Source organism: Myotis lucifugus, unplaced genomic scaffold (genome assembly GCF_000147115.1).
Source record: "Myotis lucifugus unplaced genomic scaffold, Myoluc2.0 scaffold_255, whole genome shotgun sequence".
NCBI classification, from domain to species: domain Eukaryota; kingdom Metazoa; phylum Chordata; class Mammalia; order Chiroptera; family Vespertilionidae; genus Myotis; species Myotis lucifugus.
Genome location: NW_005871303.1, coordinates 991,998 through 1,008,397, shown reverse-complemented (window position 1 = coordinate 1,008,397; position 16,400 = coordinate 991,998). Strand labels below are relative to the sequence as shown.

General features: G+C 50.7%; 1 protein-coding gene across 1 annotated transcript; it reads left to right on the top strand.

Annotated features, from left to right (window-relative positions):
- The first annotated feature begins 3,191 nt into the window (after nt 1–3,191).
- BNIP3 (BCL2 interacting protein 3) lies at nt 3,192–14,195 on the top strand. The gene is made up of 6 exons (XM_006099005.3): nt 3,192–3,455; nt 9,507–9,657; nt 10,168–10,192; nt 11,547–11,653; nt 11,728–11,877; nt 13,169–14,195. Exons 1-6 carry the CDS (start codon nt 3,410–3,412, stop codon nt 13,212–13,214), a joined length of 525 nt encoding a protein of 174 aa, XP_006099067.1. The 5' UTR covers nt 3,192–3,409; the 3' UTR covers nt 13,215–14,195.
- The last annotated feature ends 2,205 nt before the right edge of the window (nt 14,196–16,400 follow it).

Here is a 16,400-nt window from a genome sequence, read left to right as displayed (position 1 = left end):
CAGTTTGAGGTGGGCCACGAAGTTTCAATCGCACTGTACGGGCGTGCCCGCACGTGGTATTTTGTGGAAGAGCCACACTCAAGGGGCCAAAGAGCCGCATGTGGCTCTCGAGTCGCGATTTGCCGACCACTGGTCTAAGATAACATACCTGTGTTATGTCAGGATAACTTCTAACTTCCCTTTTTTGTGGACCCCCTCAGGGCAAAACCACAAATTCCCTCATTGTTATTGTTATAGTGTTTTTAATTGTGGATTGTTAACTGTCCTGCACCCACGTGTGTAAAAGAAGCATGTGTCTATCATTTCACTTTTCATCCAATCCCAGAGGTTTCCTCGCTTTGCTTTCTCCCACCTCCCTAATCTATCACCAATGGATTTCATGTCACCTTCTGATGGGAATTTGTAAAACTAAGAGAAAAGCCGCCATTCTTCGGAGCAATGTCTCAATGCGTTGAAATTCTGCTTCCCAGCAATTGATAGTTTGGCTCAAATAAACTCACAAAAATTCTTTACAGGTTTGAATGTTTCTTACATTAACAAAACTTCAGATGAGGACAGCAGAGGCTGCGTCATCAGAGCTGCAGTAGTGGGGGTCCAACTGTCGCCGGGTCCAGCAGAGATCCAAAAGCAGGCAGGGGAGAGGGAGACTTCATGGTAGAAAGGGGGGCTCCAGTGAGCCCTGATGGAGGCTGGGGTCCCACTGAGCCTGGAGCAGGGAACCCCGATCGATCGGGGAGCATTCTGGCTTTCTCTGGTGGGTCTGGAGCTTCTGGTGGGTCCTGAGCTGGCAGCTGAGACAGAAATGGGGAAGTCCATTGGGGCGGATTGTTACAGGGGTTGCTATGGGGCTTCCAGTTGCTAGAGACACGTGTCAACGTAAGAAACTTTCAAAGCTAAGAGAGTTTTTGTGAATTTACTTGAGCCAAACTGTCAACAACTGCAGGGAAGCAAAATTAACGGATTGGAATACAAGTCCAGAGAATGGCAGTTTTGCACCTTATTTATACATTGCAAATCAAGGGGAAAGACGTAAGTGGGTGACATGAAATCCATTGGTGATAGATTAGGCAGTGATGGCGAACCTTTTGAGCTCGGCGTGTCAGCATTTTGAAAAACCCTAACTTAACTCTGGTGCCATGTCACATATAGAAATTTTTTGATATTTGCAACCATAGTAAAACAAAGACTTATATTTTTGATATTTATTTTATATATTTAATTGCCATTTAACAAAGAAAAATCAACCAAAAAATGAGTTCGAGTGTCACCTCTGACACGCGTGTCATAGGTTCGCCATCACTGGATTAGGGAGATGGGAGAAAGCAAAGCAGGTGGGTCGTCTCTGGGAATGGCAGGTAAGATGATAGACACATTCATCTTTTACATAGGGGGGTGCAGGATACTTAACAGTAAAATGGTAGTGCAACCCGACAAGCGAGGGGGTCCAGGCTGCCTGGCACTACTTGAGCCAATTAAGCAGAGACAGGGTTGAATCATATATGAGCGTTTCTTCCAATAATGCCGGCAGCGTGGGAGAGCAGCAGGTAGAAGGACAAAGATTACGTGGGAAAGTAGGAATTCCAGGCATGGGAAAGCAGGCAAGGTATAATCATTACGGATTACAAATTATGCGGGTGGGAGGGGGGTGCCTTGGGGACCAGATTACAGGCAATAGGGGCTGGGGGTTGTGAAGAGCAGGTGCCTCCAGGATTAGATTGTTTGTCTTTCCGTAATGATGGGCAGTTTTCGGGACAGGAGGATGGAATGCACTCTGATGTCTCAGGGCGTCAACTCCCAGCCAGGTTAGAATGTGCTTTCTTTCTTTTTTTATGGTTGGCTTTTATTTTTTATTTTTTAAACTTTTTATTGGTTAAGGTATTACAAATGTGTCTATCCCTCTCATTGTCCCCTCATCCCCCCCAGTCTTGCACTCACCCTCACCCCCTGTTGTCTGCGTCCATCGCTTATGCTTATATGCATGCATACAAATCATTTGGTTGATCTCTCCCCCTCACCCTCCCCTCCCCTACCTTCCCTCTGAGGTTTGAGCATCTGATCGATGCTTCTCTGTCTCTAAATCTGTTTTTGTTCATCGGCTTATGTTGCTTTCTTTAATCAGAACAAAACAATAATGGTTAACAGAGCATGATTAATATTTCTTATAATTAATAGCTAGTCCCCAATATTATATTTCTTCCTCTAATAATAGACACGCACATCTTTTACATAGGTGGGTATAGAATACTTAACAGTTAACAATTAACATAACAAAGAGAGGATTTATGGTCTCCGCCCTTGTGCCCTGAGGGGTCTGGAAAAAGGGGAGTTACCCTGACATTCCAAAGGTCTGCTTTGGTAGATGCAAAAGACAATAGGCAGGCTCAGCTAAGGTAAAGATTGACTTTTGTCAGGGAAGATTCTAGCCTAGGACCTGCCACAAACTGCTTTTAGTCAAAAAGTTTTAATTTAAGACCATCCTTTGTGGTTACTTTAGGTTTCTGAGTTTGCAAAGCCACCACGCAAGCCTTCCCTGAGCTTGTCAACAGCACGTGGCCCCTTTAGTCCACACACCTGCAAGTCTGACTTCGAGCAGGCTGCCTCCTGGCTGGTCTCTGCAGGTGAGGGCTGGCCTCCCGGAGCCGGTGGCCACGGAGTGTGTCGCATTTGTCTTTACAGATGGCCTAGCCTGGACTGGTTCCACATGCAGGCCACCAGCAAGCCCCCGGGTCCATCTCGATTTCTCCTTTCCTTCATTGCCTACGATGTTTCAGGGTCAACAGTAAACCCTCCGGCAACATTACTGGCCCTGCGGGCCTCAGTGACCTCGTCGCCTTGCGCACTTGCACTTCGCGCAGGTCCACCTGTAGGAGGGAGGCTCACCATCCGCTCCATCTGCCCTTGGACCAACTGAGTCCCGGTCCCGCGAACGGCGCCCCGCCCCCAGCGGAATAGCCCCGCCTACGCTTTGGGCCCGCCTCTCACTCTAGGAAGCCCCCCCGCCCCGCGCCTGCGTACAGAGCCCGGATCGTCAGACCCCGCCCAACGCACTCGTGTCCTGTTGCTAACCTCCCAACCGCGCAAGCGCGCTCCAAACCTCAGACGACGCTCAGACCCAACCCGCGCACGCGCCGCACGCGCCGCACGCGCCCCGCGCGCCCCCCGCCCTCGCGCACGCGCAGGCCTCTCCCCTTGGCCAATGGGCGACGCCGTCGCTTATCCGCCGCTTATCTGCCTTGCGTCTGTCGGCGCGCGTCAGTCAGTCGGGGTCTCAGGCTGACGTTGCTTGGCCTTCTGTTCCCCGTGTTCGTGTTCCTGCTCCCGCCGTCCACTTCTGAGCGCCTGACACTCAACCAACCCCGGCCCCGACCCCAGCCCAACCCGCCGGCCGCAGCGCCCTCCCTCCGGCGCCATGTCGCAGAGCGGGACTCCTGGACTGCAGGAGGAGAGCCTGCAGGGTGAGCCGCCGGGGCTGGGTGTCGGGGAGGCTGCAGTGCGAGGCCTCCCCGGGACGGGAGCGGGAGCCGAGGCTGCGCTGTGGGGCGGGGAGCGCCGTCCCCTTCGGGGGGTCTTTGCAGCGGTCTCGGGGCCGCTCACTGCCCAAAGGCGGAGGTCCGGGGACGCCAGGTGGGTCTCCGGGACGTGGGAGGGCCCCAGTTGCCTTGCCCGCGGGGGTAGCTCTCGGGTGGGGCGTCTGGACACGGATCGGGGGTCTGGACACGGATCGGATTCCACCAGCAAACCTAAATTCTGCAGCGAAGGGCAAGTGGAGATGCCACGGTCCTTAAAGACCGTGTTCCAGTTCGTATCGTGTAGTTCAGACCAGAGTGGGTTGTAGCGAGCGGTAGCCAAGCGTTCCGCTCAGTGGCCTGGGCAGGGGTTGTGGACCTCGAGCGGCAGTGCTAGCTCTAGTGACGGCTAGGACTCGCGAGGGCACTGGCTGCTCTTCTCAGTGTAAGAGGTGGGCAGCGTTAAAAAAATGGTATAGGCGTGTGCACAGGCTTTTTCAAGTTCATGTCCCACATGCACTGGAAAGTCACTCCAAAACAAAGCTCAGAATTGATTTGTGGCTTCAAAAAAGAAGCCGGAGGACCGGTTCCGGCTGCTCCGTGCTGCAGCCGGTGCAAAGCTTAGGCGCAGCTTGCCTGGCGCCCCGCGCTGGCTGGTCGAGGTCCCCGCGCTCAGGGCCGCGCTGCTTCCTGGCGCAGCTGAGTGGTGGCAGCCTGGAGGTCCGCCCCCGGGGCCTGGCTCCTCCGGGCCCATCCAGCGATCCGGGGGCCGGGGAGTGGGAGGAAGGGTTGGGTGGCCGTCGACCTTCGTGTTCTCTGAAGCAAGAGTTTACTAAGCAGAATGAGCATGTAAATAAGCTGTAGGAGGACTGTTCAAACCTTCCAGAATGAATATTAAAATCGTTAATTATTCAGATAAAGTTAGTGAGCTTATTTAATTAGCCCAATACATTGTATAGCGTATTTAAAAACTACACCCACATTTAAAAAAATCTGTAATCTTAAATTTTGAAATTGCCTAATTATTTTGTTCGAACTAGATTAAGGGATTAAATCTTTGCTGTCTTTCCTCACACAAGACTCAAGGGGTGTTTTATAAACCCTCCCTTTGCCTTACAACCATCCCTTTTCTAACTATCAGACTGCTTACTTGCTATTTTCCTTACTGGTTCAGATTTAGTTTGGAAGGTTCCGAGTCCTCCCGAGGGGCTCAGGTCTCCCTCCCCTGATTGACACCGAACTGCTGAGTCACTGGCAATGCAAAATGGCCAGCTCACGAATTAAAAGATGGGTTTTTCTGTTTTGCTTATTCTATAAAAAGGTGGTTACACAGGGAGTGGAAACTCATGGTAAGGGCTCTTTGGGCCATTTGCTCCTGTGTACGTGCGGCAGGGCACACGCCACTCTCTGGTCTGTGGGAGGAGCACTGGGGAAGGGCAGCTGCCCTGGAAATGTGAGCCCGAGGATTCCTGGCCTGTCCTCCGCTCTGATTTGATTCGGTTCCCTCTTGTTTACGTCTGACTAGGACTGAGCAGCCAAACCCACAACAGCAGCACTTTCCTCTTTCCTTGTATTGGCCAGGACCAAATGTTTTCCCCGTTCACCTCCTGGCTCATTCTAGTTAGAGCTGTTGACTTGCAAGGTGTTCTCATGCCTTTTTGTCAGGAGATAATACGACTGCTGAACAGCAGGGAGATGGCGTTTTGGCCGATGTTTACACAGGGCGGGGGAGGGGAGGTGCATGGCTTCCTTCCCAGGAGGCCCCTCTTCGCTTGAGTGCATCCTTCAAGAGGGTACCCAGCCTTCCCTGGGAGACAGCCCCACCTCTTCCCAGGTGCTCACCACGGACAAAAGTGAATGAAGAGAGAACTAATGATTTATTTGAGGGGACTTTAGTACCATGCAGTTTGAGAGCATAAGGGTTTCAGACATCTAAGTCCTAGCCCAATTACTAATTTCACAGATGGTCACAATCATCAAGCCCAGTGGGCAAGTGACAACATTAAAGGAAAAATCAGATGGCTTTCTGTTCAGAATCACTATTTCCCTTCTTGGGGAATCACTTTGCAGTCAAGGCTTGTTCCTGTGCACCTCTCCCAGGGAAGAAGCCCTCTGTGACTAGGGTGGTTGTGCCCCTCCCTCCCCTTAGCTGCTCTGCCCCAGGCTTTCCCTCTGGGCTGCCAGGCCGCCTCCAGACTCCCTCAGTTCTGACACTGATCTCACTGTCTTACAGAAAGTTGTTTGGATATTTGTCATTCCCTCTAGCCAATCATTTTCAACCCTGCCTCTCATTGTAGCTTTTCCAAGAGACTATTTGCTGAGGTCTTGCCCTAGCACTGCAAATCAGAATTTGCAGAGTACAGTGGGTTGGCCTCTGGGAACAGTGGAAACGCACCACAAGTGATTCTCTTTAGCCACTGGTGGGACCTGCTACCTGGGGCTAGCAGCCGAGGGCAAACTACGGCCCTGGCCGAATCCTGCCCGTTTGAAATGAATAAAACTGAAAAAAAAAAAAAGACCGTACCCTTTTATGTAATGATGTTTACTTTGAATTTATATTAGTTCACACAAACACTCCATCCATGCTTTTGTTCCGGCCCTCCGTACAGTTTAAGAACCCATTGTGGCCCTCGAGTCAAAAAGTTTGCCCACCCCTGGGCTAGAGTGTGGGGTGGCCTTGTGGGGCTCCATTCCCTCGGGTCTGTCCAGAAAAGGCTGGAGCTGGTGGGCACTTAACCTCATCAACCTTCTTCAGAGGTTGGCTTGCTGTGTCGTTATCGTAAAATACAAGCAGGTGTGGCTGGGCAGCTAGGAATGAGGGCTTGCCTTGATCAGCAACAGCACCTGTTTCTTCCCAGGCCTCATTATGAGGCCAGTTTTTTGGTAGATGATTTTCGACTCTGTGAAACTTTTCTAAGGTCGTGAAGCAACCGTAACGCCATCTTTCTTACAAGATGTAAGTACGTTCATATCATACTTGCTCTTCATTTTCCAGTTGTTTAAAGTCAATAATACAACTTGCCCTTCACTAAATCATTCCTTGGAATATACATATTTTAGACCCAAAGCTTTTGCTGCAGAATGGGATTTTTACTTTCTCAAGGATGCTTAGGACTTTTTATGAGATGATTCTAAAAAGCATATATTAGTACTTGTCTCCATGGAGCCCTGAGTTGGCCCTTGTATAATAAAATATATGGACACCTGAAACTAATGTTTCATGTATCAGTTATACCTCATTTAAAATTGTTTATTTAGTGTTCTCTGTTTACTGGCACAGAGCTCTAAACCCTTGGGAGTTCTTGAATGATAGGATTGTCTTTGCTATTCATCAACAGCCCCTTTTGTAGGGAGTCCCAGTGGAACACAGGAGTCTGCTCATGAGGTAACCCGTGAGGCCCTGGGTAGCCTCAGGGTGCAGGTGGAAAGACCAGCTCAGTGATCAGAGGGTGGAATCCAGGAGGAGGGACTGGAGATTGGGTTATGCTGATCCTCACCCGAGGATATTTTTTTCCATTGATTTTTAGAGAGAGAGGAAGGAAGGGGGAGAGAAAGAGGGAGAGAAACATTCATTGGTTGTCTCACGCATGGGGCCAGGGATTGAGCCTGCAACCAAGGTACAAGGCTTTGACTGTAATCGAACCCAGGACCCTTCAGTCCCAGGGCCTATGCTCTATCCACTGAGCCAAACTGGCTAGGGCTAGAGCCTGAGTTATGAAACCTTTGAGCTGGGAGGGTGGTGGGCAGGGAGAGGCCTCTTGGCGTCTCCTCCAGTTGGCTGCTCCTGAGTTGTGTCCTTTCTGGTAAATGGGTGAACGTCAGTAAAGTTCGGGAGTTGTCCTGGTGAGTGTGTGTGGAGGGTGGGTATTGTAGGAACTCTAGAATGTGTGGTCTGCCAGGCAGGAGTGGGGGAGGCCTGGCATCCCCTTTGCGGGGTGTCTGATGTGGGGGCAGTCTCATGGGACCAAGCCCTTTAACTTGTGGGACCTGACCCCGACTGCCGGTAGTGGCGGCATTGACTTCAACTGTTAGACGGCCAGTTGGGATTGGAGAATTGGTTATTGGTGTGAAACCCTCCCACATGTATCAGAGGTGGTATCAAAAGACTCTGTTTACATCAGATACCATAGTGAGCTGATCTAGTACATTAAGCCAGGCCCAGAATCCGACTAACCTGCTGAACCTAGGAAAATGGAACTGTGCCCAGCATGGGGCCCGTGGTACTGTTCCATGCCACTGCGCCAGAGCTGGCGTGCTAGTTGGCTGAGTATCACCTTGAGTCCCAGGGGAGGAAGGAGGGCTTGAGCTTTTACAATTATGCGTGGGGGTGGGGTGCATCAGAACACGGGGAAGATGGTCGGCAGCCTTGATGATGACACAGTGAGTCTCTGGAAATGATGAAGTCTCTAAAGTCACTGTAGCCTTTGCTCAGAGCAGAGGCCCAGTGGCCTGGGCTCCTGCTGTGTTCATGACAAGCAGCGAGAGAGGCTAGCGAAGAACGTGCGTTGATTTGAAAATCTGAGTGACGGTTTTGTTAGAAGTGCACTGGGAGGCTGGTGTCCTGATACACCTTTTTCTAATATGATAGAGGCTATTGAGGGTCAGTGGACTTTCAGAAGGAGGTGCCGCTCAGTGTGGAACGTCATGAGTGGCTGGGGTGCAGCCCTGTGGTTTAGGACCAGCTGCTCAGTCCCCTCACCTTTGGGAGATGATTATTGTAATATAATTAGTTTGCTGAGCTGCCCTAGAACATGGATTTTTCAGTCTTCTGTTCACTCTGCCTTCACTCTGTCCCTGCTCTACCAGTGATCTAGGGACACACAGATGTGGAGATACACAGACTCAGGGCACAGAATAGAGACTGTCCTGGGCCCGTGCTCTTCCCAGCCCCTGAGCAGAGGGAGAAGCAGAGGCCGCCTTGTCAGTGAATGGAAAAAACTTCCCCGGGTCAGATCACACACACAGATTACTTCAGGTTCACTGAACCCAGGTCTGAATGAGTGTCAGAACAGTGCAGCTTCTTGAAAATAATACAGACTACCTTCATGACCTCAGATTAGGAGGAGGTCGAAAATCTGACTGATTAAAATCAAGAGTTTATGTTCATTGGAAGATGTGGAGTGAAAAGACAAACAGTGCAAGTTACTTGCAACACATTCAGATGGAGAAAGGCTGTTATCTTGAATATTGAGCTGCTACAGACAGAAAGACCACGCCCCCCTTGTGTACACCGACCTGTCATCCGGGTGCACAGCCCTGAGCACCGTGGGCACCACTCACCACATGTGCCGGCTCAGCGGGGTGGAGGGAGTTCATCCAGTTCACGCCCAACACTGGCCTTTGGGAGATGCAGCTTCGCTGAAAGTAGTGGCTTCACTCGAGGGTTCTGTGCTGCGGGGAGAGTGGCTTTTGTGTTACGGTGTGGTAAGCACATGACAGTTCTCTGAATCTATAAAACCTCTCTGGGTAGAATCCATTTGTTTGGGATTTATAATGTCAATTTTTAGTTCAAGTTAGAAGTGCTGAGCTCACTCCGAGAGGACTCAGCCAGGTGACTTGGGGGATGGCTTCCTCTGCTTAGTCAAGTTCAGTCAGAAATCACCTTTGTTGTGTCCAGGGTGATTTCCTCTGGCTCCTGATGTTAATCAAGACGGAGCAGCAAGTATAATACTTGGGCCCTTAGGGTGAGAATGTGCCGCTGGTGTGTGGGAATCTTGAAAAGAGATAGTTTAAACCTTACCATTTAAAACTCAAGCTTTTGTTGGCACCCTCTTCTAAAAGTTGAGTGCAAAAAAGCTCTCCGGTCATTTGGACTCTGCTGCTGCAGACACACGTCCCAGCTCCTCAGGAGGGTGAGACGGGACCAGCAGCTGTGCTGCAAGAGCTGGGAATGGGTGTGGCTCAAGCCATCCGTGTGTGTCCTAGCTCCTCTGGGGAATGGAAGGGTGGACTGTTGTCACGGGTAGAAATTCTAACTCTGCCCTTGTTGTGTCCCCACAGGCTCCTGGGTGGAACTGCACTTTAGCAGTAACGGGAACGGCAGCAGCGTGCCAGCCTCAGTTTCTATTTATAATGGTGACATGGAGAAAATCCTGCTGGATGCCCAGCATGAGTCTGGACGGAGCAGCTCCAAGAGTTCTCACTGTGACAGGTGGGTGCAGACACATGCATGCCACAGTGCTGCTGTACTAGGAGCGAGCAGGCTCGACTGTGGTGCCCATTCCCTTAGACAGCGGCTCCTTGTCCTCTGGTGGAAGGAGGGACCACGATGCAGCAAGGGGCAGACACTGTCCTGTCCCCTCCCCTGCTTCTGCCCCCTCACCTCCAGTAGCTTTGTCATGAGCAACTGTCCTCAGCACGGCCAGTGACTCAGGCAGCATGGCTGAGTCCGAGATCAAAGGCCAGGTGCTCACCAGGATTGTGTAACAGACCCCAAAGCTAGTGGGTGACGAAACCACCACCCTCAGGCTATCCCGTGTCCTCCTGGGACTGGATGCTTGTTGAGCTCAGCTGGAAGGTGGGAGATGGGGCTGGCCCTGGCCTTGTGCCAGTGGAAGGGAAGCTGCTCCTCACTGGCCATCCCTTCCGCAGGGCTTTGCCTCTGATGCAGAGAATGCTAACATGTTCCGTTTTTCCCACTCACATTCATATCATTTTCTAGCCCGCCTCGCTCACACAGCTCTCAGGTAGGCCAGGGTGGCTGTGTAGTATGTGATCTGCTCCTGTGATCAGTCTGCAGTGGGACCAAGTAGAGAAACGTGTGTAGTATGTGATCTGCTCCTGTGATCAGTCTGCAGTGGGACCGAGTAGAGAAACGTCTGGCTTTCTGAGCTGACTAATTATGGGCTTAGGTAGGATAAAGGGTGGGGCCCTCTATCCCATATACCTATGTCCTGGAGAGGGTGTGAGTGGCCCGTGGGAAGGGTATCTGGGGTCATTAGTGGGTAGTCACAGTCTTCTTGACTATAGGTTGGGCTGTGAATGGGTTTTAATGTCTACGGGAGAGCCGGCATTCTCTATAAGCCACTCAGGGCAGCTCTACCATTGTGGTCGAAATGCTGATGGGCCTTCCTCATGCAGAGGAAGCAATGCCAGTTGCTTCCAGAAACTGTCCGCAGGCCATGCTAACTGGTGGGTGCTCGGGTGGTTTAGAGTTAGGAGCTAACCAGGCTGGTCATTTCAGCTCGAGGTCCCTGTTCTAACATGTCAGGCACTGAGCTTTTCTGTGAGAGTGAGTACAGGGTGGTGGCCCTAGCAGATGTGCATCAGTGGCGAAGGCCCGCCCTCCTTCGCTCAGCTGGGCACACAGGAAATGCCTTTAGGTGCTGCTCCAGCCAGTGCCTAGTTCTCTCCCTCCCAGGATGGTCCCCTCAGAAGGACAGGAGGAATCCTTGTTCCCCAGGCTTTGTCTGGCACCAAAGGCTTCCAGGACTTGCAGGAGCTCCTGCCCCAGACACTTGGGTCCCCTCCCAACTGGGGTGCCCTGATGTCTGGTTGGCTTTGCATTCTGGAGCAATTCTAAAATGTTAAGCAGTTTGTTTTTTTTCGGATTCTAAAAAGGAATTTTATGCTCAGTTACAGAATTTTTAAAATGCAAAAGCTCCTATAATCCTACTTTTTAAAGCCCCCTTTCGCTAGTGTATTGTTGCATGATTTTACAAATGTAGCTGGATCATGGTCTAGGAGTTTGGCTTTTCCTGCCATTTCACGTGAGAGCAGCTTTCTCTCAACACCATTTGCTCCACAGCGTTTGCAGTTTTCATTTCCTTCTGTTGTGCCAGCTCGCCTTCAGCGTCTTTGTGGCGCCCTGTCCTCCCTTCATGTTGCTTCCTTGGGACAGTATTTGCTGCTCTTACTGCCACCAGATCTCACAGTTGAGGCTTTGGCCACAGTGTCTGTCTGTTTGTAAAGGGGGAAGAGTGTGAGATGCAGCTCCACGGCCCACCCTCCGCCCACGGACCCGGCTCTGAGATCAGCCTCTGGTCTGATGCTGGGCGGGGGGCGGTGGTTCCTCGGTTTTTAACATTCACTCTCTCTTAGTCTGAAGAAGATTACATTGAGAGAAGGAAAGAAGTTGAAAGCATCCTGAAGAAAAATTCAGACTGGATATGGGACTGGTCAAGCCGGCCGGAAAACATCCCCCCTAAGTGAGTGTTTTGAGCATCATGAACTAGCTTTGAGGCGGAGCCTGCCAGTGAGCTCACAGCTCTTCCCTCTGCAGGGAGTTCCTGTTCAGGCACCCGAAGCGCACGGCCACCCTCAGCATGAGGAACACAAGTGTCATGAAGAAGGGGGGTGTCTTTTCAGCTGAGTTTCTCAAAGTCTTCCTTCCGTCTCTGCTGCTCTCACACCTGTTGGCCATTGGGCTGGGGTAAGTGATCCTGCATGGCCTGCCTGGACAGTTCTAGGTCTCAGTGACTTCCCTTTAAGCATTTTACTGAAATAATGGGCCATAAGTCACAGCTTATGTAACTATGTAAGCAAACATGTCCATGTGATCATTGTCTAGGTCAGGAAACAAACATGACCATGACCCTGGGAGCCCCGCCCCCTACCCTGCAGGCCGGCCTGGCACTGACGCTGCCAGTACAGGCGAGGGCACATAAGCGGGACTGGTGCTGGCTGCCTTAGCCGTGCTGTCTGTGCAGGAGCAGATGGCCGGCCCCGCCTCAGGGCCTGCTGTGTGCACGCTCTGAACACCCGTTTCTGCTGCAGAGAGGTGCTGTCACTCGCGACTGCTGCAGTCCCCTCAGCCGGGACACAAGGCTCTCCTCTGGCTTCTTGCACTAATGATGCAGAAAACACACAAGTTCAGCTACAGATCCTAAGGACCTTTGACCCAGACAGCACTGAGGCACTGGGCATGAGTCTGGGGAGCCGGGGCTGCTCTTCTCTCTGGCTCACCCCAGCCTGTCCGGGGTGGTAGCCTCACTTGTCCTGCTGGGCAACGGTGCTCTATGGCTGCAGCTCACTGGACAGACTGGGTATCTTCAGCTTCTGATTTAGGCTGGTGCCACTTGGCAGGAGGGCTCGAGTCTGAGGCAGAGGGAGACCACAGTTCTAACTGCCTGTGGGAATGGCTTCCTGGGTGGGCTCCTCCATGTCAGCGTGTCCAGATTTATTGTGCCCAATGCTTTTCAGGGTCAGACTCGCCTGGGTGTGTATATGCAGTGATTTCTGGAGCTTTCTCCAGAACTAGCACTTGAGATTCTGAGGCAGGCAGAGCCGTCGGGATAGTGTCTGCAGCCAACTCCCACCTGGTACCTGCCCTGCATCCTTCCTTCCAAAATTAACTTGACCCCCTGGGGCTCACCTCTCCAGCCACCTCCTAACCATTTGCCGTGCCTGCCAAGCTCCTCCATTTCTGTCCCCTTTCCTGGAGTCACACCCTCCTCTGCCATGGCCTCTGAGGTTGGTAGTCAGTACCATGTGCAGTGACTGTGTCCAGCAGGCTGCTGCATCCCTGGACTATAGCGTGCTCATGCAGGTTGGGGAGTCCCTCCTTCGTGGGGGTGTTGAGGGCATGAGGCGACTGTAGAATGCAGTGGTGGGAACACTGGGTAACCGTGCAGCCAGTCTGAGCTGGCATGGGGACAGCAGGGCTCACGGCTGCCCGGCCGTGGAGTCCTGGGTCCACACTCACCTCTTACTTTTCTGCTCAGGATCTACATCGGGCGGCGTCTGACCACCTCCACCAGCACCTTCTGATGAGGAATTGGAATCGGCTTTTCACAAGGGAGCGGGATTCATACCAGAGCTTGCGACATGGCTCACTGAGGCGCGGTCCTGGCCTTGGTGGCTGGCCACTGTATTGATTTGTTCTGTAAATGCTGGGTGCCTGATTTAGTGAGACGAAGAATAGACACTGAAACCACGCTAACCTAGAACCAACCCTACCTGTGGGATCAATCAATGAGCATGTCACACTAATACTACTGGAATAATGTGGTGGTAACTTTTCTTTGACATTATAAATATGAGTATAAATAATTTTACCATGCTAGTCATGATGTATGTATTTTAATTATCTGTAACCTTAATTCAGTTAAAATTCTCCCTATTTTGAAAGAATGAATAATGTTATTAAAGTGACTCCATAGTTTATCCCAAATAAACATGTGGCCTTACATTCACACTGCTGTAGGGCACCCTGTATGTGGATGCAGGTGTCTGTGAAGACCACGCTTCACTGTTAGCTGTTCTGATGTGTGTGTGATAGGGCCCAGGGCACAGGCCGGGCCCTGTGCAGTGCAGACACTGGCCTGCGTGCTGGGGCAGGGCGGTGACTGTAGTGACCACATAGATGATGCACCTAGGACACCTGCTAAAGCACCTTGTCCCCACTCGGGATTGCTGCATTTAGGCTCGTTTGTGTTCATTTTTTTGCGTGCTCTGAGATTCGGCTTCATTCTAAGTAAATCAGTGTCTACTTTAAAAGACTGGAAATAGAAAACAATAAACTTTTGCCAAATCCTTCAGAGGTTACTGTATTTGTATATGGTTTAAAAGGAAAACTATGAACGCTTTAGGGTAAAACCAGGCATAGTCCCCGTTGTCTAATTATTCTCTCTTCAGCATGGTTTTTTCAAGGCTGCCTCTGGTATGCTGTTTATGCTGTTATGTATTTGTTTCACTTTTCCATATTAAATGCAGTTGTTAAAATAAACGTAAAAATTTCCTTTTTAAAAATCTTTTGTTAATTTTGAGATGATTCACAGCCCTCATTGGCAGACAGCTGGCTGAGTGGCATCGGAATACTTTGGCATGTACCCTCTAAGAGTCACTAAGGTCCCATTCAGTCAGCAAGTGTGTCTTTCCTGGGAAACGGGGTCTATCTGTTCCTGGGCTTCTCTCTAGTGTCATGACATTGGCGTGGCACTCAGCACGTCTGGGAAAGGTCAGTGCCCATAGAATTACACACGTCTTAAAGAGCTAGTGACCCCCCATTGCCACTGAACCATCTGTCAGGCACCTGGGCCCTTGACGGGCAGGTGCTCTTGTCCCTGTCACTGATGGCGACACTAAGCTCCTGGTGAAGGGCTGACAGTGTTTCCATAATGAGGCAGGAGACAAGGTTTTCTAGAGGCTTTTCCCATCACGACATCGTTCTAGTGGACAGTTTCCTTAAAGTGTGTATATGTATGTTTGTATATATATTTTTTCAGGTAGGGTAACAGTATTATAATTAAGCTTTTGCAAACAGACCTTTACTATTAATACAAATAACACTTAGTCATTGAATAACAAGTAAACAATACACCATCCAAACAATTTTGGATTAAAATAAATTAAAACATGCCTGGCTGGTGTAGCTTGGTGGTTGAGCATTGACCTATGAACTAGGTCATGGTTCGATTCCCAGTTGGGCACATGCCTGGGTTGTGGGCGTGGTCCCCAGTCGGGGGGCATGTAGGAGGCAGCTGATGGAGGATTCTCATTGTTGATCTCTCCCTCTTCCTTCCTCTCTGAAATAAAAAGGGAGGGAGCCCTGGCTGATTTGGCTCTTTGGATAAGGCATCGGCCTGCGGACTGAAGTGTCCTGGGTTTGATTCCTGGTTGGGCGGGGCACGTGCCCGGGTTGTGGGCTTAATCCCCAGTGGGGGGCCGTGCAGGAGACAGCTGATCAATGATTCTCATCATTGATGTTTCTCTCCCTCTCTGAAATCAATAAAAATATTTTTAAATAAAGGGGGGAAGAGGGGTCAATTAACTGATACTGTTTTTTAATTTTTTTTATTTTTTAAATATATTTTATTGATTTTTTACAGAGAGGAAGGGAGATAGTTAGAAATATCGATGAGAGAGAAACATCGATTAGCTGCCTCCTGCACATCTACTGGGGATGTGCCCACAACCCAGGTACATGCCCTTGACCGGATCGAACCCGGGACCTTTCAGTCCGCAGGCCGACGCTCTATCCACTGAGCCAAACCGGTTTCGGCCTGATACTGATTTCTTAGCTGTTGTCAATATCTATGTCCCCAGTAGCTAGGAAATGAGTCAGTGGCAGGCCATTTTAGAATAGCCCAGTCCGCTGATGGTCAGTCTTGCAGGGGAGGTACCATCTGTCCCTCACAGACATGGCTGCTTGGGAGAAAGTATTGCTGGACTGCTCAGACTGGCCACTGCATCCTATCCTTGGGCTCACCCACCCCCTGTGCGATGAGGTGCAGAGGCCTACCTAGGAAGGTTGGGATAGCCACCAGGGTGGTCCATCTTTGAAGGGGACCCTCTGCTATCAGGTGAACTGCCTCAGTTGCCACCACTGGAAAGGAGATGAGATGAACCTACTGAGTCCTAAGTGCAGACTGATGAACAAAATAAGAGTTTGAGAAAAGAGAATAGAAGATGTAGTATGCTATTGTTTATGCAAAAAGCCAAAGGAAATGTACACATCTCATTGTGCAAAAAGGAATATGGTGTGAATATGCCAGAGATGGGGATTGGCTAGAGGGGTGGGCGGGACAGGGCAGAGCAGGAGATGGAAAGGTACGAGGAGGAACCATACTTTTTGTGTAAATGACTCAGACCCATAGTGATGCTTCACTTATTGCCAAAGTCAAATAGAGACAAGGGAACCTGATGAATGAAACCACGCTGAAGGGGCGGGGAAGGAGGGTGGGGCCCGAACACTGGATCACAATGGGCTGGGCACTGTAAGGTCCAGTGGACACAGCAGCACAGGTCTTGCTGGTAAATCTAGTTTCTGAAAGGGATGAATGAATAGGCCCCTGAGGCTGCTTCACTGTGTGCTGACCCTGAGCACAAGCACATCCTGGGCAGTGAGCCAGGCATCAGCAGAATTGGGGGGCCAGCATGTGGCCTGGGGGGGGGGGGAGGGCTTGCACTGGAGGTGTGTTAGCTCAGGGCTTTCAATACACAGGGAGCAATACA

Bases quoted from the DNA above. Each gene is read 5' to 3' on its own strand.
- BNIP3 (XM_006099005.3), top strand. From the start codon at position 3,410: ATGTCGCAGAGCGGGACTCCTGGACTGCAGGAGGAGAGCCTGCAGG. The intron at 3,456-9,506 runs GTGAGCCGCCGG...GTGTCCCCACAG, and splicing joins GCAGGAGGAGAGCCTGCAGG to GCTCCTGGGTGGAACTGCAC. The intron at 11,654-11,727 runs GTGAGTGTTTTG...TTCCCTCTGCAG, and splicing joins CCGGAAAACATCCCCCCTAA to GGAGTTCCTGTTCAGGCACC.